The sequence below is a fragment of the Clarias gariepinus genome, chromosome 5, assembly GCF_024256425.1.
Source record: "Clarias gariepinus isolate MV-2021 ecotype Netherlands chromosome 5, CGAR_prim_01v2, whole genome shotgun sequence".
Taxonomy (NCBI): Eukaryota; Metazoa; Chordata; class Actinopteri; order Siluriformes; family Clariidae; genus Clarias; species Clarias gariepinus.
This window is the reverse complement of record NC_071104.1, coordinates 9,683,826-9,710,214: the sequence shown is the minus strand read 5'-3', so window position 1 is coordinate 9,710,214 and position 26,389 is coordinate 9,683,826. Positions and strand designations below refer to the sequence as shown.

At 35.7% G+C, this 26,389-nt stretch overlaps 1 protein-coding gene across 3 annotated transcripts in view; it reads right to left on the bottom strand.

Moving 5' to 3' along the window:
• Nucleotides 1-25,607, bottom strand: part of gtdc1 (glycosyltransferase-like domain containing 1) — a 60,600-nt gene extending 34,993 nt beyond the window's left edge. The window contains exons 1-2 of one of the 3 annotated variants that reach the window (XM_053495751.1): nt 25,563-25,607; nt 4,797-5,013 (exon numbers count right to left, since the gene is read on the bottom strand). In XM_053495751.1, coding sequence (XP_053351726.1) covers nt 4,797-4,975 — 179 coding nt within the window. In that variant the 5' untranslated portion in view covers nt 4,976-5,013; nt 25,563-25,607. Of the gene's footprint in view, nt 1-4,796; nt 5,014-5,283; nt 5,351-25,562 lie in introns of those variants that run through there. The other 2 variants (XM_053495752.1, XM_053495750.1) reach the window with 2 other exon arrangements.
• Between the last annotated feature and the right edge of the window lie 782 nt (nt 25,608-26,389).

Below are 26,389 nucleotides of genomic sequence, written 5' to 3'. Positions count from 1 at the left end.
AATACACAAAGGTCAGCTGTCCTGGAACAGTACTTGCAAGAACAGCATTGTTCTGTCTCACATGAGGCTCACATAAAGACCTTCCCAGGAAAGCAAAACCAAAACTTACCTCTGCTGGAGAGGGGAAGTTTATTTAGAGTTACCAGCTTCAGATCACCAGTTATCAAACAGCACCTCAGATTAGAGTCGCTATGAAGGCTTTGCAGAGCATAAGAAGCAGATACATCTCAATATCAACTGTTTAAAGGACATTATTGCATCTTTTGGAGGCCTTCAAACTTTTGAGCCGCTGTGTACATACAGTAACTTTGCTAGACCTAAAATCCCCAAACCTGTTCTAACATGACAATGCCCCTGTGCACAAAGTGAGCCCCATGAGACATGGTGTGCCACGTTTGTTTCAAGTTTATGCGGGTGTGATTAATCACATGTTCATATATTTTTCATCATATAGTAGTGTGACCCATCATCCATAACACCAACACCACAGCCAGGTGAACTGGATAACACTGATTAGCTCATGGGCACCCAGGGCCCATCCATGCCTTTTGGGAAAAAGTAAGCCCTGGCCATGACAGAAAGGTATCAGAACACCCACTGCCTCACGGCCTGCCACACATGGGGCTTAGCTGGCAAAGAGTTCAAGGCTGTTGATCCGGCCTCCACACTCCCCAGATCTCAAACCGATCGAGCATCCATGGGAGCATAAGACAAACAAGTCCCACCCACGGAGGCCTCGCAGCATCCAAAAGATCTGCTGCCAACACCCTGCCAGAGGTCCTGTGGAGCCACACCCGAGGGGTCATAGCTGCCCACGCGGTACAAGGGGAAACTAAAACCTAGTTGGTTTTAATGTGAATAATTTTTATGATCTGAGTATGATCTGTGGTCTGTATATATTCTATAGCCAACAATATTATGATCCTGACATGAAACTGATTTTAATTCTAATATTGAGCTGTAAAATAATAACAGAACCGGAAAAGCAGTGACCCTGGTGGTAAAAGTTTGTTTTCCCCTGGTTTGGATGAACCATTCCAAAACCTTGAGTATTAGCCAATACCAAGATATATTTGAAAGTATTTTCTTTAAAAGTAATATCCTCATATTTTTTTTTTTACATTTTTTGTGAACTGTGGCTAAGGAGCTCAGATAATTATAAACCATGAGAAAGAGGGAAAAACAAGGTCTCTGTGACAGTAATGGTGGAATGATGCTACAAGATAGCTGTTCTTTTGGAAGGTTCTCCTGTCTTCACAGAGAGTCTTTGTCGTTCCAAACTTCTTCCATTTACAGATGATGGAAGCCACTGTGCTCATCTGGACCATCAACGCTGCAAAAAATTTTCTATTCCCTCTTCCCTGCCCTGTCTGGTATGCATGTGGTGACTAGAGACGGTTCCACTTTAACATGAAGACAGTCCTGGCCTCTGCTGATGCAGACAGAAGTTCTCTGAGGACGGTCGCTTGATAGTTCAGGGCAAGAATTTCCTACAGTTCTACCTGAGGCTCCAATAATGACCTGGACTTCATTTTAACTTTAAGACATCAACAGTTATATCGAACCTACAGCCAACTAACACACAGTGCAGATCAATCACTGCTCTCCGTTATCACCCAAATGAGGATGGGTTCCCTGTTGAGTCTGGTTCCTCTCAAGGTTTCTTCATCTCAGGGAGTTTTTCCTTGCCTCCGTTGCCATCGCCCTTGGCTTGTTCATCAGGGACAGTCTTATTATTTTGATTCATACACATTCACATATCATACAAACTTTCATAGTTTCTTATAATTGTGTAAAGCTGCTTTGTGACAAAGACAACTGTTAAAAGCGCTACACAAATAAAATTTAATTAAATTAAACTGAATTGATACAAGCCTGTCTTAGAGAGACAGACAATTCCTTGGACTTCATGGCTTGGTTTGTGCTCTGACTTGTAAACTGTGGAACATTATATAGATATGTGTGTGCCTTTTGAAATCATGTCCAATCCACTGAATTTACCACAGGTGGACTCCAATTGAGTTTTACAAACATCTCAAGGATGATCAGTGAAAACAGGAAGCACCTGAGCTCGATTTTAAGTGTCATGGCAAAAGCATTTTTTTTTATTATAAATTTGCAAATATTTTAAACAAACTTCTTTCACGTTGTCATTATGGGGTATTGTGTGTTGAATTTGGGAGAAAATAACGAATTCAATCTATTTTGGAATAAGGCTATAACATAACATAAAAAGTGAAGTGTTGTAAATGCTTTTCAGGTGCACTGTACATGTTGGTATGAGTATTTCATAAATTGCTGATCCCTCAACACCTTGGTCATGAGAGAGAGAGAGAGAGAGAGAGAGAGAGAGAGAGAGATTAGGGGAGAATGATAACAGGAAATCCAATGTAGCTTAAAGAACCATTTTTCACATCCGTGTTGAGCAGAAAAGCGTCTCAAAATTAACAGGCTAACTTGAACCACAGGTACTGTAAACGTTCTGGGAGATCGGCAGAAGAGCACATCAGGCCCCAGTCATGTCATTTAAGAACTCGAAGGCAAAGGTTTACCAAAACTGTACAGTTGAAGATCAGCACCATGTGACGTGACATTGTCTTTAATCGCCAATTAAAGCAAAATTCTGTCCTATATCTGCATGACTGATTGTTATTGAAGGTTCAGGAAGGTTTACCTGTTACAGGAAATCAACCAAAGTGCACAACACCATTAGGCGGAGGCCATGACTCATACTGTCACCCTTCTTTCACCTAGAAAGGGTCTTAACATAATTTCAAGCATGATTGTGCCCCACCTCCTTAAAAAAATATTTAAAAAAAAGACAGATTATCAGAAAAAAACATGTGTGTCACAAGTGGGCAGACGAAGCACAAATGACGTGAAATTCACCCAGTTCTACAGAACTGCTTTCCTTCAATAATCTCACCCAGGTAAAAAAGCGAGGTTTCCAATAGTAACTTTCTGTCGGTTTGCTTTCTCAGCACGCACTGCTAGTTTCCGGACACGTTTCCACCAGGTTCTCGCATGATAAGATGTGAATCACAGCTGCAACACTAAATAAGCATCAACTCAGAAACATGACCAATACTGAGAACATGACCATGATACCACAGGTGGGGTGCACCCACACACACGTTAGTCCTGATCAAAGTTTCCCTCTACCTCAGCTAAACTACTGTCCTTAACAATTTGCAATATTTATATAATTAATATTATGTATGATGTATGTCATAATCAAATATAATGATTGAATATAAAAATATTCTTTAAATTTTTTTTCACTACTGAAAATTTTGTAAAATGTCAAAATTTTGCTAAAATGTCTAAAATTGTGCCAGTCAAAAGTTTGGACACACCTTCTAATTCCATAGGCTTTCCTCATTATTCTTTCTTTCTTAATTTTGTAAAACAATGCTGACATCAAAATACAGTGGAATCTTGGATTAAGAGCATAATTCGTTCTGGAAGCAGGCTTGTATTTTAAAATCAAATTTTCCCATTAGAGATAATGGAAACTCAAATTTTTTGTTCCACAGCCCAAAAAATAAATACATAAAAATAATTAACACAAAATATTAAGTAAAAGACTCGTTCACTACGTTCCTCCGATTCTGTTTTTTTTTTTTGCTGTGTTGGTCCTCGGTACCGCCTCTCTTCAATGGGCGGCAGATCATTCAGTGTTATTACTCCACAAATTTGGAACTCTCTACCACACTCTCTCTGTTCTGTTAACAACATCTCCATATTTAAATCTTTACTCTAAACTCACTTGTTTTCCGAATGTTACACTTGAATCCACCTGTCCTCTGCATGTTTTTTTTTTTTCGTGTCACAGTTTGTTGACTGTTTTTTTACTCATTGTAAAGTGTCCTTGAGCTCTGGAAAGGCGATATATATAAATAAAAATCACTATTAATATTATCATTAAAAATAAAACAAATTACCCTGCACATTACCTTTAAAAAAAATGCTGACAAATAAGTGTTTTCTGTTTCTGTTTGTGCACGCAGGTGCTGTTTATGTGTGTGTGTGAATTTAAAGTAAGCTCCCCTCTCCCCTTTCTCGTCTTACACAGTTACCCTTCCTCCCCTCTTTTCACACACATGCACACACAAGGAAAACACTGTTTTATCGAAAAAATAAACAAGAAATCTTTCTAATGACAACTGATTAAGCGACACTGACAAAATCACTGCTGTAAAGAAAAAATACAGTAAGACAAATTATCTTGCACTTTACCTTTGAAAAGAATCGCAAAATAGCAGTGTTTCTGTGTAAAGCAAAAAGAAAGACTGTGTGTGTGTGTGTGTGTGTGTGTGTGTGTGTGTCTGTCTGTCTGTGAAGGCGAAAGTAGGAGGGGTCTGTGTGGTCACAGTGTTATAGTAAACAGTACATGCGTGCACGGATGTTGATTATACCAGTAAGAGACGCGCACTAAGACCCAGCAGGGGTGAAGATTACCCACAATTCCGCAGCACAAGAGAGAGAAAAACCATGATACATGATAATCGGTACTCGTAAACCAAGACTTGTTCATTTTCTAAGTCAAAATTTACTAATTCAGAGGTTTCCGAGGTTTCACTGTATGCAATAATCTCCTTTTAACAGCTGATATTGAGACGAGTCTGCTACTTACACTCTCTATAAAGCATTCACAACAATTTTTTCCCCCTTGCCTGTTATGATTAACCATGGCCATGATTTAGTAATACGAGCAGAAATAAAATGAGAAAAAGGAAAAAAAAAAAAAAAAGAATAAGAAACCTCACTCTTCCTCACTGTTACCTGTTACGTACCTGTACAGCGGGCTGCTTGGGATCGCCTGCATGAAATGCAGCGCTGCCGTCCTGGCCCTCCAGTGCCACTTTTTAGCAGGTAGCGTATAAACCGCACAGTCAGCTACACCGGCCTGAAGAAGGTCCGTCAGCTGCTTATGAGAGCCACCATAAAAGGCGTCGACCAGCAGCACGCTCATGCCTAAAATCTACAGCGCGACGGAGGGGCCAATTCAACCTGTGATGACAGAGACAGGGGATTAAAAACATCATAAAACTAATATCTAACGTGTTGATGTAGCATCAGTACAGCAGAACATCAGCAATATATATATATTTTTATTTAAAAAGGAAAACAATTATGGGAAAATGAATTATTCTTCTTATTTGATATTAATGGAAATACCATAATGAGTAATGAGGCAATGTGATGAGGGAATAATAAGTGGGATGTCATTTAGTTCTGTATTTGAGAAAAAAAAAAGAAAAAAAAAAAGAATTCGCCTACATGCAGTACTTTCCCAGTCGTTTCTGAAGCTTGTTACTGCTCATATAAAATGAAGGGTTAAGTCATAACTGGAAAGCAGAATGAGGTGTATAGTCAAAAACATGATATCAACAGCTGCAAATGAAATGCTGACACAGTGATATTTATCAGACAAACAGACATGTAGTCTATGAATCATGGAAAAGTGACATTTATGCCCATTAAGACGATACACAGTCGCGCAATGAAACAGTATGACCAGGACTTCATGTCTGTGGAACCTCATTCACCCATCATTATTTTTATTATTATTATTATTGCTGTTGTTGTTTTATTACTATTAGGAATAGAAGTAAATATTTTGATTATTAAGAAATGTACTAAAAACTGGAAAGTTCTCTTTTAAACAATTAAAATAATATAAAATTTATTGTCATGATTATACCATTTTCTAGACATAACATTATTTTAAAAAAATACTACAATATTTTTTTTAAACTTTTCCTTGCCTTGTTAAACCTAAAACAAGCAACAAAAAAAAGTTTTCTTAGAGAAAAGTATATGCTTCTCGTCTGCCGAAAAAACACAAGCACAACTATGAGCCTAGGGAAAAGAAAAAGAGCTAGAATTATAAATAAACAGCACTTAACGTTCATGGAGTTGTCTGCTACAGCAAAAACTTTACACCAGAAAAAAAAAGGATAATTATAAAATCTTAATTTTGTCTAAATTCGTCGGGGTTTTCCAAATTTCGATAGGCAGTTAGTGGGCTTTTCCCCACTTAAACCACACAGTTACCTTAAACTCGAGCCCTCCATCTTATACAGGTAGGACAGAACGAGCATTAAGACCTCAAAATGGAGAGAGGAAAGTGAGGGGTTAACGTCAGAGCTCTTACCCACACGCGCGGTGATGCGAGAGGGAAACCCCGTGGTACCAGAACTCAAGCGATCTAAAGCAGCACCATCATGCCTCACCATGGCTGCTGAATCATTTCTGAACTTCTCTTTAACGATTGCCTAACACACAAGCACTCTCGATCGAAGTCTAACAGCACAAGGGGGAGAGAAAGACTAAATATTTAAACACGCTTGTGAGACTCATCTCTATAGCATTTTACATTCATTTGAAATGAGCCACTGTATCTGTGTATGGAATATTGTATGGCAGAATGAGTCAGATGAGCTTAAATTGTTTTATTTTTTTTAAATCCAGCATTGTTTAATGCAAACCGGTGTAGGTGTCACAAACATGAATCATTTTTCTACATAATTGTGTATCAGCGCTTAACATTTCTCTTTTAGAACTCTTATTTGCAAATTTCAGTAATTTTAAGGTTTTCATTTGACTCAACCTCACACAGAGCGTAAGGGCTGAATGGCCAAGAAAGATGAGCAATATAACAAAAGCAAAAATACCACAGGTACTTTAACAATAGACCAAAGTTCTCACATATCACAATATTTACATTTGGCACTACAAGGAACAGTTTCCCCCACACCAATGAAGCTTTCAATACGTCAGAAATAATCGATAATTAAAATGTTAGTACATTACATGAAAAACAAGGTCAACAAATCAGAGCAGGACAAAACCGTTGACTCTGACTGGGCAGACAGTGTTGATTTGTTCTGTATTAATCATCTGCAACATCAGCAGCCTAAAACAAACCGCGGGTTTACATACATTTTATGGGAACAGCTAACACACTAGGCAAAGCAACGATTTGGACTAACAATTCAATTTATAAACCAATGAAATAAATTAACGAAACAACCATAAAGCGAGTATTTTTTAAGTTTTACTTGTTTTAATTATTTTTAAATAGTATTAAATTGAAATAATTCAATAGGCTAGAAAGGTGATTTGCCTAGAACTCCCTTTTCACCCTTCTCTAATGAACAATAAGCTTTCCATAAATTCTTGTAATGTCACTTACATATTAATTATAAAATACTAAATTAGTTACATATAAATAAAAATTTTAATGTACATGATATGTTAAATTATTAATGATATCATGATACTTTTCTATTATTACCTGCTGGCCTGAGATGTTATAACAATTTATATAATATTATCTTATTAACGTTTTAGCCTATGTTTTGCTTGATTGTTGGTTTTTAATAATAACTACAAACTCAGGAAGAAGAATTTATAAACTTCTACTGTTTCCATTAAATTTGTAAAGTGTTACCGTATATACAGATTCCTCCTAACACTGCACAATTAATTGCATAAAAATTGAAATTTCCGTTGCACTTATGCAATTATTAAATTGCTACTGTAAATGCAGCAATATTTTTTCACAGTTCACATACACATAGTTTAAAGTGAGGGATTAATATTGGCTAACATCCTCTTAAACGAGATCAACTGTACCGTATTTGCCGTTAGCCTAGATAAATACATTTAAATAAAAAAAATTGTAAATTTGATAGTTAACTATCAGTTAACTAGTTAGTTAAGTTTTTTACAAATCATGCAACCATAAATTTCACATATTTTAATTTTCCCAAAAACTAATAATAAAAAAATTATATATACAATACTACCGTTTTGCTGTTGATTAACAGTAAGCTCAAGAAGTGTGAAAGAGCTATTAAAAATGCTTTTATTTTTAATGTTTTTTTCTTTTTTGAATACAAAATTCTCATCATTAATTATCTACCACAACATCAGTGAAATGTAAAATTTCAGACGTTCTCAGTAGTTGGGTCGACTACTTTTTGCCTTAATGTGCACACAAGCCTGAAGCATTGTCTCGAGATTTTTGCACAACTTGATAATCAAATCCATTGGATTGTCATCTGAACACATGCTTAATCACATAAATATTAAATAATTAAAATTATAGGCTTTTATTTATAAATCATTTTTTTAATTTCCAATTTTAAATACAAAAAAAAAAATGTATCCAGTATTTCAACATGGTCTCAGAATTTCTGACCCATTTATACATTGTAGGAAAGTCCAAAACCATTACGATCTGATCATTTTTGTTATTTCTGGTTGCCCCAAAGAAGTATAATCAGACATCAAACTCTTATGAGTCAAACAAACTGTACATTGTAAAGTGTGAAAACCTAAACATTTAAACAGCACAAACAGTTTGTGTAATTACTTGATTATTAAAAGTGTTTAACAGTGTCTAACAATTTTAGAAGAAGTCTCCAGTGTTAGATCTGGTGAGTACTTTCCTTTAGATCAAGTAATCTTGATTTAAAAGCACTTCACAGTCTATCGGTATGCCAACACACATCGTCCTTTTATTTTTACTTTAAAGTTAAAACATGAATGGAGAGCTTGTAATTTTTACCATATAATGCTCACATTCTTCAGTTCAGCCTCAGCATTAGCAGTTTTAATTAATAAATAGTACCTTTGATAATTTTTTTAAAACTGCATTTGAGAAAATACAAACATAGAAGCATGGGGGTTTGGGTTTAGGATATACTGTAGTGTAAGGGTTTCGGGGTGGAAAAAAACTGCTCCTTGGGCAAACGTGCCTGACCCTCATTCGGTTCTATTAAAAAGTTGATCTAGAATATGTCAAAATTTAAAGATGCATTGTGACATTATTTATCCTGATATTAACATCACACCAACATGTCACACAGCCTTAAACAGGAACAATCGCCTGTAAAAATGTGCCATATGTCTACATGGACTGGATAGATGAAATTGCTTGGACTGTGATAAGCAGATAATGAGCTATTTTATCATACTATTAGACAATCATCTTTTTAAAACAAATCAAATATGAGCAACTGGTCTGAGGGAATATAGGACTACCTAAAGAACTTCTCTTCATATTTTCATTTGTTAAGGAGACGAAGGACAGGAGACGAAGGACTCATTAATCCACTAATGAAACGAGAGAATTTATCTCACTCCCAGAACACAAGACAAAGAGCACGGGTGACACAAATGTACAGGGCAGACAGACACCCTGGAACATCACATGATCTGCACCGATCATTCCTGATTAAACCTTTCGGCGGGAGCATGTGTGCATTACGGCGACCAGGGATGAGCGTCAAATAACAAACATGCCGCACTGGAGCATGCCAGCTAGCGCTTGACACCTCGCTTTAACAGCCTCCAGCCATCCGTAGATGTTTCTGGACTCTTTGTGTGTGTGTCTCATCATCCACAATTTAGTGTGATAAGGCTTGAGGAGGCCTGAAGTGATATGGTCTTTCTTGAGGGTTAATCCAGCTTGAACGATAGACCTGATTAAACACGCCCCCGCATTGGAGAGGGAGACTGCGTGAAGAGATGTAAAATTACACTTGAAGAATAAGGAGAAGCAGCGCGCGCGCACACACACAACACACACACACACACACACACACACACACATACATACACACACACACATACATACACACACACATACACACACACATCTCTTAAGCCCTCTGTGTGCTGGATAATAAGATTTCTGACATAATGTGTTAAATCACACTGAATACTAGTGACGCTAAACCAAGAAAAGATCAGGGTCATACCAAAAACAAGAAACACAACCAAAACCGTTTAGAGCATATCAGTATGGCACGTTCACATAATGAGTTCATTGTCAATGGTTTTATTTCACAGCACTGTTAAATTCCTGATTGGTTATCGGGAGATTTATTTTCCATCACAGCAGCTCTCACATGCTCATTCTAATAAAAGTGTAGGTGAGACAGTAACTGCAGACGCAAGTGCTAGAAAGCTCAGACAATGAGTGGAGAAAGACTAAAAGACCTAAAGTTGTTGCCTGGTCAACCAAAAAAAAGTGAAAATTCTCTTTTAAACAGGAGGAATGCTATTTACTAATACTTGAGTGACAAATCGATACAAGTTTGGAGCTTTTATACAGAGAGAATGATTTTATGCTATTCAACTTTGTAGGGGTGTATGTCGCCAGTTTTTAAATTTCCGACATATAAAAACTTTCTGGATGCTAAATTGTTGCGATATTTGAGGAATAATACACTTTGGGCTGTTTTATTTAAGGAAAACAATCGACTCTCAGCTTGATAATTATTTTTCTTGGACAGAACAACACTGTCATGTTTAATTTATTTTCTAATAAAAGGTAAAACATTTGCTATAATGGTTATATGTGCGACCTAGCAGTAAAAAAATATATATATATTTTATAAAATACAAGTCATCACTTTTTTTTCTTTAAATAATAAATGTACACTGTCTGGACAACAAAAAAAAATTGCCATTTCAGAAGCGTCAAATTATTGGTCTGTACCAAGCAAAGAAAACAACTAAGGAGATTTTGAAATGACTGAAACTGGGTTAAGAACCCTTCCACAAGTTATCAAAACCAGGACAGAACTTTTCTGAAAGTATTGACGTCGGGGGGAAAGAAAAAAAAAAAGAAGAAAAAAAAAACTCGAATGAAAAAAATGAATGGCGATCGCTTGGTAAAGTTGCATGCAAAAAAAAAAAAAAAAAAAAACAACAGTAAAAACCATAGCTATGTTTAATAGTAAAAGTAAAAGCCTTTTCTTACACACGCAATGTGAAGAGAATTCACAGGATTGTGACTAAAAAGCTGTGCGGCCATGAGAAAAATCACTTGTTAGTGAGACTGATTAGTAAAAATGCTTAAATTTGCTAGGGAGCATCAAGATTTGAATAAAAATTGGACTTTGGAGCGATGGAAAACGGTCTTGGGGTCTGATGAGTCCAGATTGACCCTATTCCAGTGGGGAAGCACTCTATGAGTGCATAGCTATCACACATAGTGGCCACTGTACAGGCCACTGAAGGCAGTGTTATGATCTGGATTTGCTTCAGTAGCTCAGGTCTAGACATAGCAACAATATGAGAATACATTTACAGTTTTTCTTCTCTGATGGCACAGGTATATTCCAGGACTCAAATTGTGAAACAGCGGCTCTGAGAGTGTGAGGAATTTTTACACATGAACTGGCCATCACACTGTGTGCTGTAATTAAAGCTAAAGGTGATTTTGCTTATTTTGGCCAGGCAGTATATTTGTAATTATTATTTATTTTAATTATTTAATTATATTTACCTACCTGTGAAGTTAATCTGATAAAAAGAAAACATGGTCAAGTTTACAGATTACAGTGACTTTGAAACGGACCAAATTGTGAAGGCTAGATGACTAAATCATAGCAATTTCAAAACACTCGCTCTGCTGCGGGCAGGACCTACTAACAGTGGTCCGTGGGCAGGACCTACCAACAGTGGTCCATGGGCAGCCAAGGCTTCCTGATACAAGAGCTACAGTATGATAGGAATGGTGAAAGGAACTCCTAATGCTTTAGCATACCATTTTGGACAATTTCATGCTCCCAACTTTGTAGGAACAGTTACCAGTGCACAAAGCAAGTGTCCATAAAGATGTCCTTCATCAGGGAAGATTATCCAAATAATTATTATTTTCATCTCTTTGTGCAAAAACTGTGGGAACAGTTTGGGGATGGCCCCTTCCTGTTTCAACATGACTGCGCATCAGTGCACCAGTGACTGTTCGGTGATTTGTGTTAGGTTTCAATTTCTTTTTTGGTGGCATGATGGTAACTGAGGAAGTAAACAAAAAATAATCCTTTGCACGGAACGATTTCATTGGCTGGAGACTGCAAGACTGACCAATCAAAAATACCGTTACTATTGAGGTTTTAAGTCAATACAATAAGCTCAAGAAGATAAGAGAGCTGGTGAAGTTGTGTTACTGCCAGCTGTACTTTAGTTCTTGTGGGAATACGTCCTGAATTAAAACAAAGTTTATTTTTTCACAAATCTATGCGTGAAATAATTCAGGACGCACATGAAAAATGTTCTCTGCTACACATATATACACATATAATGAAACTGTAAAGTTGCCGTGTCTATACTTGGGGAGGGGGCATAAGATGAGTAATAGAAAACATCAGAATGGTTTTTGGTATTTTCCTCTATCTGTTTGTTTGTTTGTTTACGCGTCATGTAAATACTACTGAACGGATTTCACAAAGATACTTTGATAATATAAATAAATTTTAAACTTAAATGGAAAATGCCCTTTTATCATGGAAAACAAAAAAAATATTAAATAGATGGAGCTGCAATTTTTTTTAATATGCACTTATGAGTGTGCGATTGAAATCTACTTAATAAATGCGATCTCACACCTTCATTTCGTGGTACTTCACGGTAACGTACAAATTTTTGTTAATTCCAACATCCAACTTATGGCACTGTACATTTTTGTGTGAGCAATTCCATAAGAACGAAGTAATGGGCACAACTGGTATTTCATATTGTTGAAAAAGTCAGACAGTAAGGGTTCAGAGCAGACGGTGTATTAAAGTTACATATGTGGTCGTGTAGCCGCAGACGGATTCAGATATCCAGGCCCGTTTCCACTCCCCGTAGTGCCTACAATGGAGTCGTGAGCATCAGAACTGGAGCAGGAAGCAACTAAAGAAGGTGGCATGGTCTGATGAATCACATTTTCTTTTGACTCATATGGATTCTGGTGCATATGAGCCACTTACCTATAAAAGAATTGGCAGCAGGTTGCACTATGAAGGGGACAATGGCAATGTGGTGCTCTGGGCAACATTCTAGAAAACCTTGAGTACTGCTATTTCCACAGTGATAGCCATGCGCGGCGGTGACGTCATTCACCAGTTCATAGGGATTGAAGATGAAGACCAGTTGAATTAGTTTGTCAGCTAGCTTAGTGGACAGTGACCCTGTCAGTTAAAGTGTCAAGCCTAGCCCTCTTTACACTTTAGATTACAACTCTGGAAACCCACATAATTATATTTATATTTCAGCATTTGGCAGATCCTTATCCAGAGCGACTTTTTTTAATCTCTTTTTTTACCACATCAGGGTCTTAATTTTCTTAAGCCTAAAAGTTGCCCCTAAGAATAATATTCTAAAACAATTTTTAGAATTATGACATTTTCTTAGAATTTCCCCTTAAATTTAGGAATAAATCTTGGGAAAAATTTAAATGGTTCATAAAACATTTTAGATCTAAAAACAGCTCCTAAGGTAAAAATTGTTAAGAGTAGAGAGGATGTTTAAGAGGCTTTAAAGAGTTTTTATAGCAGAGGACAACATAAAAAATTTTCTCCAAACACTTAACATAAACACTGCTCTTCTGTCCAATTTGGTTTTCTTGTTGTTTTACTTCTTTTCATCTCTCTTGAATTGTTGGCTACAAACTATCCAAAAGTGCAACTATAATTGACTGTCCTGAAATCATGTGAATTGGCAGAAGCTGAGCCATTTTGCACCCATCAAGCTGAAATGGATTAAAAGTAATAAAATCAGTATGGTAAATAAACTAAGATATTTATCCTATAACAGAAATATAGATTTTTTTATATACAAACATTATGATTTAATTGACTATTCTATTACCATATATATTCTATTTTCACAAAGGGCGCATTTTAAGATTTTTTTTTTTTATCAACCAATCACATTCCTTGAATTGCTGCATCATCCCTAGCAACAGGGTCAGCCACACCTCCTCACTAAGATAAAGGTTTTTGTAATTTCCTCCCACAGGGTTGCTGTGAGAAGTTTCCTAAATCCCTTTTAGTCTAGGACTCCCAGCTAGGACTGTTTAAGATAAGATAGGAGCTCTCTGAGAGAATTCTGTGAGGCTTTGTGAATAAGGGCCTTGAGCAGTTGAGGGTTAAGGGCCTTGCTCAGGGCCAAACAGGGACAACTATGTGGCTGTGGTATTTAAACCTGGGGTCTTCCGAGCCATAATCCAACGCATTAACCACTGAGCTACCCTAATTATTCTGTGCTGCTGGAAATGATGAAAAGCTAAACATTTTGTTAAAAGAGAAACTGTTTAAGAAGGGTGTGTTGATTTGACACGAACCACCTACCTAAACATTGTTGTTGTCCAAGGACACCCCTTAATTTAAAACAGTATACCCTGCTGGCAGGATAATGCTCTGTGCTACACTGCAATCAAGACCTTGAGTCTGATCCATTAAGGTCTTACCCCTCAACTTGCACAACTTAATGGGTCTGCCTTTTCCCGGGTATCACAGCGTACCTTCAGAAATCTAGTGGTGTCCAGGCCTTGATGTTCCAGGTCTGTTTAAGCAACAAAACTAGAACCTCCACAAATTGAGGCAAGTGGTCCTAAAGTTATGGCTAATCTGTGCAAACATTCAACGATTTATTTTATGTGTAATGTTGAACCTGATTAACTTCTGACTAAATGCGTGTATATGTGCGAAGAAGCGCTGCTTTACAAATCTGCGAATCCTGTTTTGAGTATTAAGCTTTCTCAGGGTGTTATTTTTCCAAATCATTGCACTAAGTTTTGTATCATGGCTTGAAACTGCGATCCATGACATCATGACATCGCAGTTTCAGGTCTTACTTTGTCGTTCTTTATGTAGTAACGTGCACAAGTGAATCACGCTATGCACACTTTTGACCCTGAAAAGAAAAGCATGGAAAGGGGAAACACGAGTCTAGGTAATTTTTTTTTTACTCAAACCTGGTGGAAGAACGAGAGCATTCACAAGGTTTCGTGTGATCTTTCCGAATCCTTGGTTTATAATTTACATTCACCAAAAGTCATTTCTCTCTTCCTGTCAAACTGTTCGGCATCACCTCATCCTCGATATGCGAATGCGCGATGCTTCTGAGAGGATGATATAAATAGGTCATGAAAACTTTTTCTACGACAGTGACGTGAGGTTACATGCACTGGTTTAATGAATGCTGCTGAGACGTCATGCCTTCAACCACAAGCTCTGTTGAGTGGCATCTCAATCAGCTAAAACAGTACTGTAAACCCGGTTTAAAAGAAAAAAAGAAAGAAAAAAAAGCATTGAGTAATTTGTTCCTGAAACCCCTCACATTCAGACTGACGCTGACATTTCTGTCGGGTTCAATACGCTGTAGGAAGGGCGCACGGTGCGTTTCCAAACTCTTTTGATCTCGCATTATAAGAGCACGGAAAAGCTCACATTTTCCACGGATTAAGCTCTTGAACGGAGCGGAGTGCCGAGAAAAGTGACTTTTCGTCCATTAAATAGAAGACGCGAGTTCGCTACATCAGAGGCTTTGTGTGAACGCTAATCATCAGTGAGGAGCTATTGAAGGAGAGAGGAGCTGTAATTACAGACTAACGCGGACGTGCTAATCACTACACACTCGCGGGAAAGCCAGGCGTGTTCGGCAGTGACGGGTAAATTCAGGAAATCCAATCTGATTTGATCAAACCACACTAAAGTATGGGCTGAGAAAAATGCTGCTCTCTCTCTCTCTCTCTCTCTATATATATATATATATATATATATAAAAGGTCATAAAACACAAATATGTCTAATAATCTAACACTAACGATCTGTTTTTGATCACATTAAAATATCTAAGCGTCATAACTACGATTGGCAAATCACAAAACAACCTCTAAGCTAAAAGCCGCTTGTACTGATGTGGAGGGGAAAAAAAAAACACACACACCACTAATAATTAAATAAATGAACACCTAAATATTGGTGCTACTGTTGCCATGGTCTCAAAAGGGTCAGTGACATCATAAAATAATCATATCCTATCCTACTAGAGGACATTTCATGGACCGTGTTATGATTATAATATCGGCTACTGCTTTATATATTACATTATACGCAAAAAATATACAGAACTAAAATGAAAAGATGAACATTACCATCTGGTTGTCATCTGTGAGTTGATTTCACCTAAAAGAAACTAACACACACTATTATAGTGTTGATTTACTTTGATTTGTGATGTAAGTGTTCGAAGTGTGTGTGTGGCGCCGTGCTGTAGACAGTGTTTACATCGTTTACGCACATTCTCAATCTGGATTTGCAGAAACAAAGGTTGCTGCAGAGTCCTGCAAAAAGGAGACTTTTTGTTTGGGTAATGCAGGCACACGATACCTACAGTAGGTACGGATTCAATGTGTATTGCGATTCCGTAAGTATCACAACTGTATATGTATCCTGATTCTACACATTTCTTCCCAGACTTCACTACAAATCTAAACAAACATTACAATTAATTACAAACCTCATGGGACGTAGTGATGCCTGACAACATGTAGAGGAACAGCATCATTTCACCACCTCAAATGCATACCTATATAAATTCAATAATTACTTTAAAAAAAATCATTTTGGATGCAGTGTGAATACATGAATTGTCCTTAAGAATCAAGACACATCCAGATGAATAAATTTTCCTCCATCTCTACTATGAAGCATGTTGGATAGCAGGCTAACTAGCTAGCTAGCTAGCTTAAGTAAAATAGTGCTCTCTGCAAAAGTGAAGTGTTTTTCTTTTCTTTTATCTTCGGTTTTAACTTGAAGTAAAAACAAAATTCCTGAGAAACATAAGACCTACACTATCTGTTGATGATGAACACCAACTCTACTACAAGAACTGCTTCAGTGAAATGAAAAACGTTGAAAAATTAAACAATTAATATCAATTAAGGATGCACCAAGCAATCAGTGGTGACCAGAATCATCAGACTATTCGAGTCGCCTCACATATAGGCCGGTTTCATACCAATCGAGCACCCTCACATCGATCAAAGCAACCCTAACCAATCCTGGGAACCTGCAAACTCACGTGGATGTCAAGATGGTTTTTGGAATTTTTTTTCACAGGTGTATTTGGCCTGAGCTTAAGGTAACATATAGGCTTTGTTTCATCGCAATCGTCCCACGGGAAGAGAAGAAATGCTCATTTATATTTTAAATGAAAAACCTCTTATATATAAAAATAAATAAATAAAATAAATCAGCCTTGAAAAAAATCATTAGTTCATCTCAAAATTCAACAGATGGTACTGTACTTTTTTAATACATGCTTATGAGTGTGCAGTTAAAATCTGCTTAATAAACGCGATCTCACATCTTTATTCCGCAACACTTTACGGTAACACAAAAATGTTTAGTTCGTTCCAAAATTCGACAGATGCCGCTGTACATTTTGTTTAACGCACTTTTGAGTGTGCGATTAAATTCCATGAAAACTAAGTGGACAGGCACGTCTAGTTATTATAAACATATTTTTAAAAGTAAATATACGTATTGGACTTGAATTGTATTTTAAATAGAAAGTCATTAGCTTGTATTCCAAATTTAACAACAGTTACAATTTCATATACATCATCATAGCAATCAGCTCTAACTTTAGTGATTATCTCAAAATTTATAGAATTTATAATATACACTGCATATATATATATATATATATATATATATATATTTTTTTTTTTTTTTTTTTTTTTTTTTTTTTATCATATCTTGCAATCATGCTAAATCATAAAAATCATCTAAAACAGCAACCAGTAATGTTGTGCATGGCAAGTATTATGATCGATGTTATCAAACCGGAATCAATTACTCTATAAACTCCACAAGCTCCAAAAAGGCATTAATGCTGTGCATTAACGAGGCACCACTAACAACTGAGCATAAGCACCGCCATGAGTGGAATAACGCAAGATGAACAGCATGCATGAGTCTGCAGTGCAGCATTGTTGCCATGTTGTTCATTTGCTGTTTAGTGTAAATGTCACAGGAAACAAAAAAGTGAGCATGCCCATGACCTTAACAACAGCCTGCTGAAATAATGACACGTAGCACTACAACTGGTGTGTCAGCGATTCTTCAAAATTTAACTGCTCAAAACAACATGATGAGATAACTTACATAATTAATATTAATTGTAGTGGTTAACTACAAGAAGGTTGAAAAACTGTGAATTGTAGAGCAGTGCTACAATAAACACACAACCAGTTAATCTCTATAAAAGGGCTGAATTTGTAAAATCTTAAAAATATGGAAATAAAAACAGAACTATTAATATATTTAGAAAAAACAAATATTAATATATTCATAAACAGAAATAATATTATATTTAGTTAGTAATTTATTAACTTAATGTGCTACACTTAATTTTTAAAGAAGCTTAAAAACTGTATTTTGATTGTTCAAATTGCTGTTTCTACCTATTTGTTCACTGATTTAGATTAAATCATTTAATTTCTGTATATTTATTATTAAAAACACAGGACCGCTTTTTGTTTTCTGTTTAACCACATTCATCATCAAAATGCCCTTTAAGTATTATGATCAGTATCTTTTCGTCAAGGTGGCTTACGAAGCCAAACAAACACTATATTACCAAAAGTATTCACTCTTCTGCCTGCACATGCAAATAAACTTGAGTAACATCCAATTCTTAAGCCATAGGGTTTAATATGATGTTTCAGCTATAATAGCTTCAACTCTTCAGAGACGGCTTTTCACAGGGTTTAGGAGTGTTTTTTTGGGAATTTTTGACCGTTCTTACGAAAGCGCATTTGTGAGGTCAGACACTGATATTGGACGAGAAGGCCTGGCTCTCCGCTCTAATTCATCCCAAAGATGTTCTATTGGGTTGAGGTCAGGACTCTGTGCAGGCCAGTCAAGTTCTTCCACACCAAAGTCGCTCATCAATGTCTTTGGACTTTGCTTTGTGTACTGATGCGCAGTCATGTTGGAACTGGTGTGGTACTTTCGCCTTCACAAACACAAACACACACTCTCTTTGCTTTACACAGAAACACTGCTCTGTCGCAATTCTTTTTAAAGGTAAAGTGCATGTTAATTTGTTTTATTTTTACTTTACAGCAGTAATTCCGTTAGTGTGTCGCTCAATCAAGTGTCATTAGAGATATTTCTTGTTTATTTTTCCGCTAAACCAGTGTTTTCGTTGTGTGTGTGCGCATGTGCGTTGTGTGTGTGAGAAGAGTGGAGAAAGGGGGAAAAGGGGAGGGGCTCCTTACTTTAGCTTCACACGCACACATACACAGTGCCTGCGCACACAAACGAAAACACATATCTGTTGGGATTTATTTTAACTTTTTTTAAAGGTAAAGTGCAGGTTAATTTGTTTTATTTTTACTTTATATTTTGTGTTTATTATTTTTATGTATTTATTTTTTAGAGGCTGTGGAACGAATAATGAGTTTTCATTATTTCTTATGGGAAAATTAAATTTGGTTTACGAGTGTTTTGGAATACAAGCCCGCTTCTGGAACAAATTATGCTCGTAATCCGAGGTTCCACTGTATTTGGTATTTACCACATACTTCCTTTTCTACAGTTTCACCAAGACACATTATCACTGATTTTACTCAACCCACTGGTTCATAACTCTTTGGACACTTTGTGCACTGAGGCACAATAATATAATAATATTACATTCAAAATAACATTCTATCAAGAAAGGGAAGGTAAGGAGGTAGACCACATAATCTGAAACCAAGTTAATCTGTGAAATTCAAATGTTTAATAGGAAAAGTATTTTTTAACACCATTTAATGACACGTTAAGTGTAGCCATCCCACAGTAATGTTTTGCTACTGATATTTATCGGTCTTGTTCATTTCTTCCAGTACATGTATTAATACACTGACTCGTCTTCACAACCTACATAGTGCGCTAATGCTGTATCGAGCAAAAGTCATTGCTTTATATTTTGCTTTCTAAACAGCCAGACTTTCTTGTATTTTTAATGCAGTCTTGAGGAATAGTTCTCCAGGCTTTCTTTATTTTCTGAGCAGTTTCAGATGAATGTTTTTTTGTTTCTTAAGCCACCCAGAGAAATTTTAATCATTAAAAAAGATTAAAAAGAAAAAATATCTAACTTAAGACATGAACCAGGAAAACACTGGTGCAGATTATGACTTCATGCTTAAGTGGGTTTCCAAGAGGGGAAATGAGGTTGCTGCTGAGGTTGATACAATTTAAAAAACTGGTTTGTTTATATAACTTTAGACATGTTGCAGCTTGTCGCAAAAAAACATTTTATATGAAGAAATGACGGGTGGCTCAAGAATTTTACAGTACTGTTAAAAACAAAAAAAACAGCATAAGCTTTACAGTAACTGTTGGAAAGTTTACAAACATATTGTACAACTTAAAGATTATTTTGCTAACCAGTTGATAAAAAAAATTTAATTACGCAATCAAATACCAAACAAAAATATTTTAACATTATTAAATTTTTTGCAGCATAAACCAACACCACCTCTTTTTTAACTATGCTTAATTAAATTTAACGAGTAACTAGTATCTAGAGCTGTAGCTATCAAATATTTTAGTAATTGAGCGCGTATTCTACTAAATTCTACTACTCGATTAATTGATCAAAAATTTCATCAACTAATCGAGTGATCGGATGAAATTTAGTTTTGCTTAATTAAACAGCAATGTAAAATATATAAGAGAAACAAAGATTAATTGGTTTTCTTTTTAGAAAAATATCAACTTTTATTTTTTAAATGCATACAGCATTTTATCAAAAATAAACATTTTCAATATTCACAATACAAGGAATAGCTTAAACGTGACTGAGATTACAGAGCCATACATTCTTATTTTAAAGCCTTTTCTCAGATGCAAAAACTTAAAAAAAAATAAAGGAATTTCAAATGACTTTAAGTATAAAAAAACTAAGGTGCACAATAAATGAATCATTATACAAAAATCGTTTTTGCTGTGAAATTTAACCCTCAGAACGAAAAGTTTCTAAATTTACAACTCAGGCATAACATAAGCCTTAACTGACAAGTTCTGTCAGTTTCTCTTGCTGCTTTCTTCTTCTCTTGGCTCGCTGATATTTTTATCGCTCCCTTTCCATTTTGCAGCCTGCAACAGAACGTTCCCTTAAATTAATAAATAGCTAACTGTTTGCGTCCCCTTTCGCTTTTTTGAGTGACGCAAGCGCTTCTTCTTCGTCTGTGTTGACTGGCGGCTTGCATCCAGAAGTGCGCTGTGTCACGAAAAATAAATAATTGCGCAAAAACATAATGCAAGCTTTTAAATTTAATTAATTTAATTTAATTTAAAGGGGCTTTCCACAATTAAAAGAAGCCTTGAGGCAATTAATTATGCCTCGGTCATTTTTTATAATCAAAATACTTAAGGAATCGTTTCAGCCCTACTGCGATCAAGTTATCCATTGTTTGTTTTTTTATGTTAAAAAAAAAAAAACTACAGCTCATGCTGAACCGGATACTCGAACTAACACGAAGTGACGACATTCTGCACGTTTTATCCTCGATCTGCAAAGGAATTTCCTGCAATATTAAACCTTATTGCTCAATTCTGACCAGACAAATATATCTCAAAATACAGTAAATATCCACTGATTAATTCACTAAATAAAATCTTTCTGTGCTAAATTTATGAAACTTGCCATGTACTTACAGTACGCAAATCAAATTTTAGATTTTCGTGCTTGGAATCAACTTCAATTACTCTGAATTTACTTATGTTTCCGTCATTGAACAGACTTTCACTGAATGGGTTCTTGATATCACTCTTTCACGCTGCCCTATAGCCAAACACATAATCATGCACGTGGTTCATGCCATGAGTAAATGTTTAGTCATTAAGTTCTCATAAAATGTACTGTCATTTATGTATACAACTTGCAACTTGGGTACCTGATATGTTAGGACAATGCAATGATCATTCACTCTCTACACAGGCAGGACTGTACAAGGTCACTAGAAGCCTGGAGCCGATCCCAGCTGACTTGGGGAAATGAGCAGGGTACATTTTGGGCACTGTCCTAATCCACTCATTCACACACATTCGAGCCATTTAGGAAAACAAAAATTATTATTAATTGCTGACTGATATTGTAGGCACTTTTTTGTGTTCCCCCTTTTTTAAAATGGTGTCCAAAAAAGAAAAAAAAAAAAATGCTTCCATAGATCCAGATCGTAAATATTTTAATGCACCTAAAGTGCCTTCAAGTCAAACCAGGGACAGTGATGAAACTTCTCATGAATGAAGGCGTAAAACCCGATTGACATTTACGGACTTCAAACACAGTATTGTAATGAGACTCTTAACCACAGTAAAACGTTTGAATGGTGCAAATGTTTTTTAAAGACTTTACAAGCCAGGCGCGCACAATCCACGCACCTGAAATATGACGCTTAATAACTTGCGGATCAAACACATTTTTTTTTTTAAGAGCCAGTCTGGATGACTGTTGCTTCCTTTGATGCACCCCAGCCTTCAGGTCACATTGTTTATCACAGTATGAGTAACAGTGAGAAACGTACACAGGTCCGTGCCCACTTTCAATTTACATAATGCAGAATACAGTGTTAATTTTCGAGTGTACGACAAGAGAGAGCATCCAAGACTACTTCCGAATTGTGCCTTGACGATTTAGATTGACTCCTAGAATTTATTGTAAAAGCCTTTTAGTTATGACGGGATTATATGAGAGAATTAGAGTTGGTAGCTGGTACTGGTTTGGAGAGGCCTACTTTACTTTGAGAACAGAGATGATATTTACTCATGTCTACAAAAAAAAATGTAACAGAAGAATCTTATTTCCAAACAAAAATATTTTTTGAGCCATAAGAAACACAAAATGATGCACTTATTAAAGAATTTAATATCATAAGGCATTACTTAAAACAAATCATAAGCCTTTTTCAGGTATTTTCCAGCTTTCAGTCATACGCTCTTTACAGCTTCATTCAAACCAATTCTCATGATCATGACAGAGAGATCCACTCTGCACTACAACTGGTTACAATTATTCTGATTGGATAAATCTTTACTGACATCAAATGTGAGCCAATCCAAAGCATGAAAGTAAATTAAAACTGCCTTTTTAGTGCTCTTTTGAACAGAGCTTACCAAGTTTATTTATTCATTATCTCAGATCAGTGTCAGTGTATTTAAAAAAAAAAAAAAAAAACTTTACGTAGAAGTTCAAGTTGATTTTAGCAAGAGGTTCTCAGATCAATTGGCCACCGATCGGAATCGAACGATCGTCACTTTTACAGATCAGTTGTTTCTCGACTGACTATTTTTGGCTAATATTGTGGTGACGCAAAATGCATGAGTCAACAGCCACATCAATGTGGTTGGGGGAGGTATCTGCCAAAAGTTTATTTGTGGGTTAAGAACAAATGCAGCGTGAATAATTTGAGTATAAAAAGTTATCCACAAAGACATCAGCTAAACCTTGTAAATCGACCCTCACTTAACCACTTATAGCAAAAGCCCTCGAAAAGCTTGAGCCTTACTCTGCAGACAGTAAAAACCCTAAAATCACAAACATTATAATGCAGAAAGATAATAGTGGCCGAGGCAGCCTGGGTTTACCTTACCGCTCCCTGCGTGCTGGCTGATGGCGAGGACTATTCAACATGACTGCACACGTTCTTAATGATAGGAGGAATAAACTGTCTCTTAATGCAGAAATTCTTATATTTATAAAGAGACACTAAGCCTCACTGCTTACAAATAATTAGCCATGATTGGTTCACCAAATACAAAGTGACTGGTGTGTGTGTTTATATATAAAAATGCTTGGTGCAGAGTTTTGATTTGTCATTCATAGACGCGGCCTTGTTAAATGTGCTGCATGTTGTAAGGAGTGAGTACTGCAGGACAGGAACAGTGAGTTTCAGCATGTGTGAGAGCTCCTTGATGCTACTGTAGTTAAGGAATGGAACATTTTTGCTCTTTTAGCCAAGCACAGGCTTTTCTATTGGTTTCAGTATCTTTATAATCTACATTCCCAAATGGAGGAATCGGATGTGACCTTAAAATCAGGCAGGCCACATATAAAAAAGTGCAAAGTGCTGTACAAAGTGCTGTGTAAGTGTTCTTACACCATTCAACAGATTTGGGTGTAAATACTTTTAAACGAAAGCACGTTTTGATTCACCTCCAGTGATTATACATAATAATAAATAATATAATAAATATTATATAAATATAAATAATAATAAATAATCTTTATACTCTTGGAAAGTATAATACTTTACTAGAGTACTATACTTTTCAGTGATTGTACTTTACTAGACAAATTTATGGACCTGGCTACGCTTGTCTATTATAAATATAACATTACTAACATAAATATTATAAGTATTGATAAAAATTATAAATCACATTTAAATTTTATTTGTAACATACACAAACATACAAAATATTATATGCAGTTAAAAATGCTTATATGACTGCGAGTGACATAAAAGAATTAAATACATTTTACTGGAGAGTACAATTCAAATAAAAAATTTAAGTGGGATTAAAGTATAATTTTTTAATAAAATTAAAATAAGAATAAAATGTTTTTAAAAAAAAGTTTAAAAAAGTTTTAAAAATTTGGCTGGAAATTTATAGTGTTTACATCTTAAAATAATATTTTTATAATTAAAAATTTTTTAAAAAAAAATATTTTTAGGATTATGATTTTTTTTATCCTGTAAATATTATAATATAATTTGAATAATTTTTTTTTTACAATTATTTAAGCGGAAAATGCAGTTATAATTCTTATATTATATTGTTATAAATATAATTGTTAGAAACATTTTATATCATTTTTCAAATTTCTGATTTTCAAAAAAAAAAATTTTTAATGAGCCTGTAAATATTGTTACATTATCTTGTTATAATTGTTCTATTTTATATATTGTCTACTTTTATTAATTATAAAAATTATTTTTTAAATAGGATGGAAATTACAATTTAGGCTGTAAACATTGTAAATTATATTTATTTTATTTACATTTTAACAGTGTTTTAACTTTTATTGTAAAAATGTAAAAATTAGGATTTTTTTTATTTCTATAATTAAAAGAAATGTGCTGGAAATGTGCAATATTTACAAAAGTTCAGAAAATATGATATAATTTAAATAGAAATTATACACGCTGCTTGTAATATAAAATATTACACCCTCGGGTTTTTTCCCCATTTGAGAAAAAGTTTACACACCACTGACATATACAATAAATAAAAAAACTGGTGACGTCAGTGTGCATATTTGCAAACGGTGACCTTATTGTTTGTTTGTTATATAAAGTTGCCTGTTTAGCAAGTCTGAATGTCTGCAAATATCACACACACATACATACATACATACATACATACACACACACATACATACATACATACATACATACAATACACACACACCTTAACATGTATGAGCTACTGCAGGTTCTTTACTGTAGTGCATTTCTAAACAAGCGCGCGCACGCACGCACGCACACTGTCACTCAGCCACAGGTTTGACGTTAAACCGTTAAAATTAGCTCGTAAGGCTAGTTACCGTTCACTACACTACGCACACACACATTTCTGAAGTAATATTTACAAAAGAACTGCTCACAGACGGAGTCGGAGACGACTCTCTACAATACAGTGTCTAATATGAGAAAACGACAAGGTAAAGTCGTGCTAACGACAACGCTCTAAATTCATATTTACCTCTTCCTCTATGTCCCGTCGTCCACTGGCGCACGTGCGTGCTTGCGTGCGTGTGGCCGGTTGCGTGCGTGATGACGTCAGGCAAGAGACGTCCGAAAGGAAGGAAGTGTGAGCGAGCACGTTTTCCTTCTCTTTCTCCTGATTATCATATTAAAACTAAAAATTCACGCATGAAAAAATTACATCGAACCAAATCTTGTCAGTCAATATACGACTGATTTCCTGATTTGAGTGCTTTAAAAAATATACTATTTATACAGACATTATATAATAATACTAATAATAAGATGATGAGATATTATTATTATCATTATTATTCATTCATTCATTCATTCATTATCAATACCACTTATAGTGTATACAGGGTTGCAGAGGGCCTGGAGTCTATCCTATCCTATACTTATAATGACAGGGTGCCATTCCATCACAGGGGGCACACGCATACATTACGGGCAATTTGGGAACATCGGTTAAATTAATCTGCATGGCTTTGGACTGTGGGAGGAAACCGGAGCACCCGGTGGAACCCAGACAGTGGAGGTATATGGCGACATTGCTAACCACTAAGCCACCATGCCATCTTTTATTATTATTATTATTATTATTATTATTATTCTTTTCCTTTATGGGTTTCCTCCAGTTCCACAGCAATACAGCCTGGAATTTCCTAATTTTTTTGTTAGCGAACTTGGACAAAGAAAAGGAGCATACAAATGCCACCCAATTCATGGAATTACTTATATTCTATATTCCTTAAAAGGTACTGGTATAAAATGAAACCTCATGTCAACTGTATTAGGGATTTTTTTAATGTTCCCAATTAAATA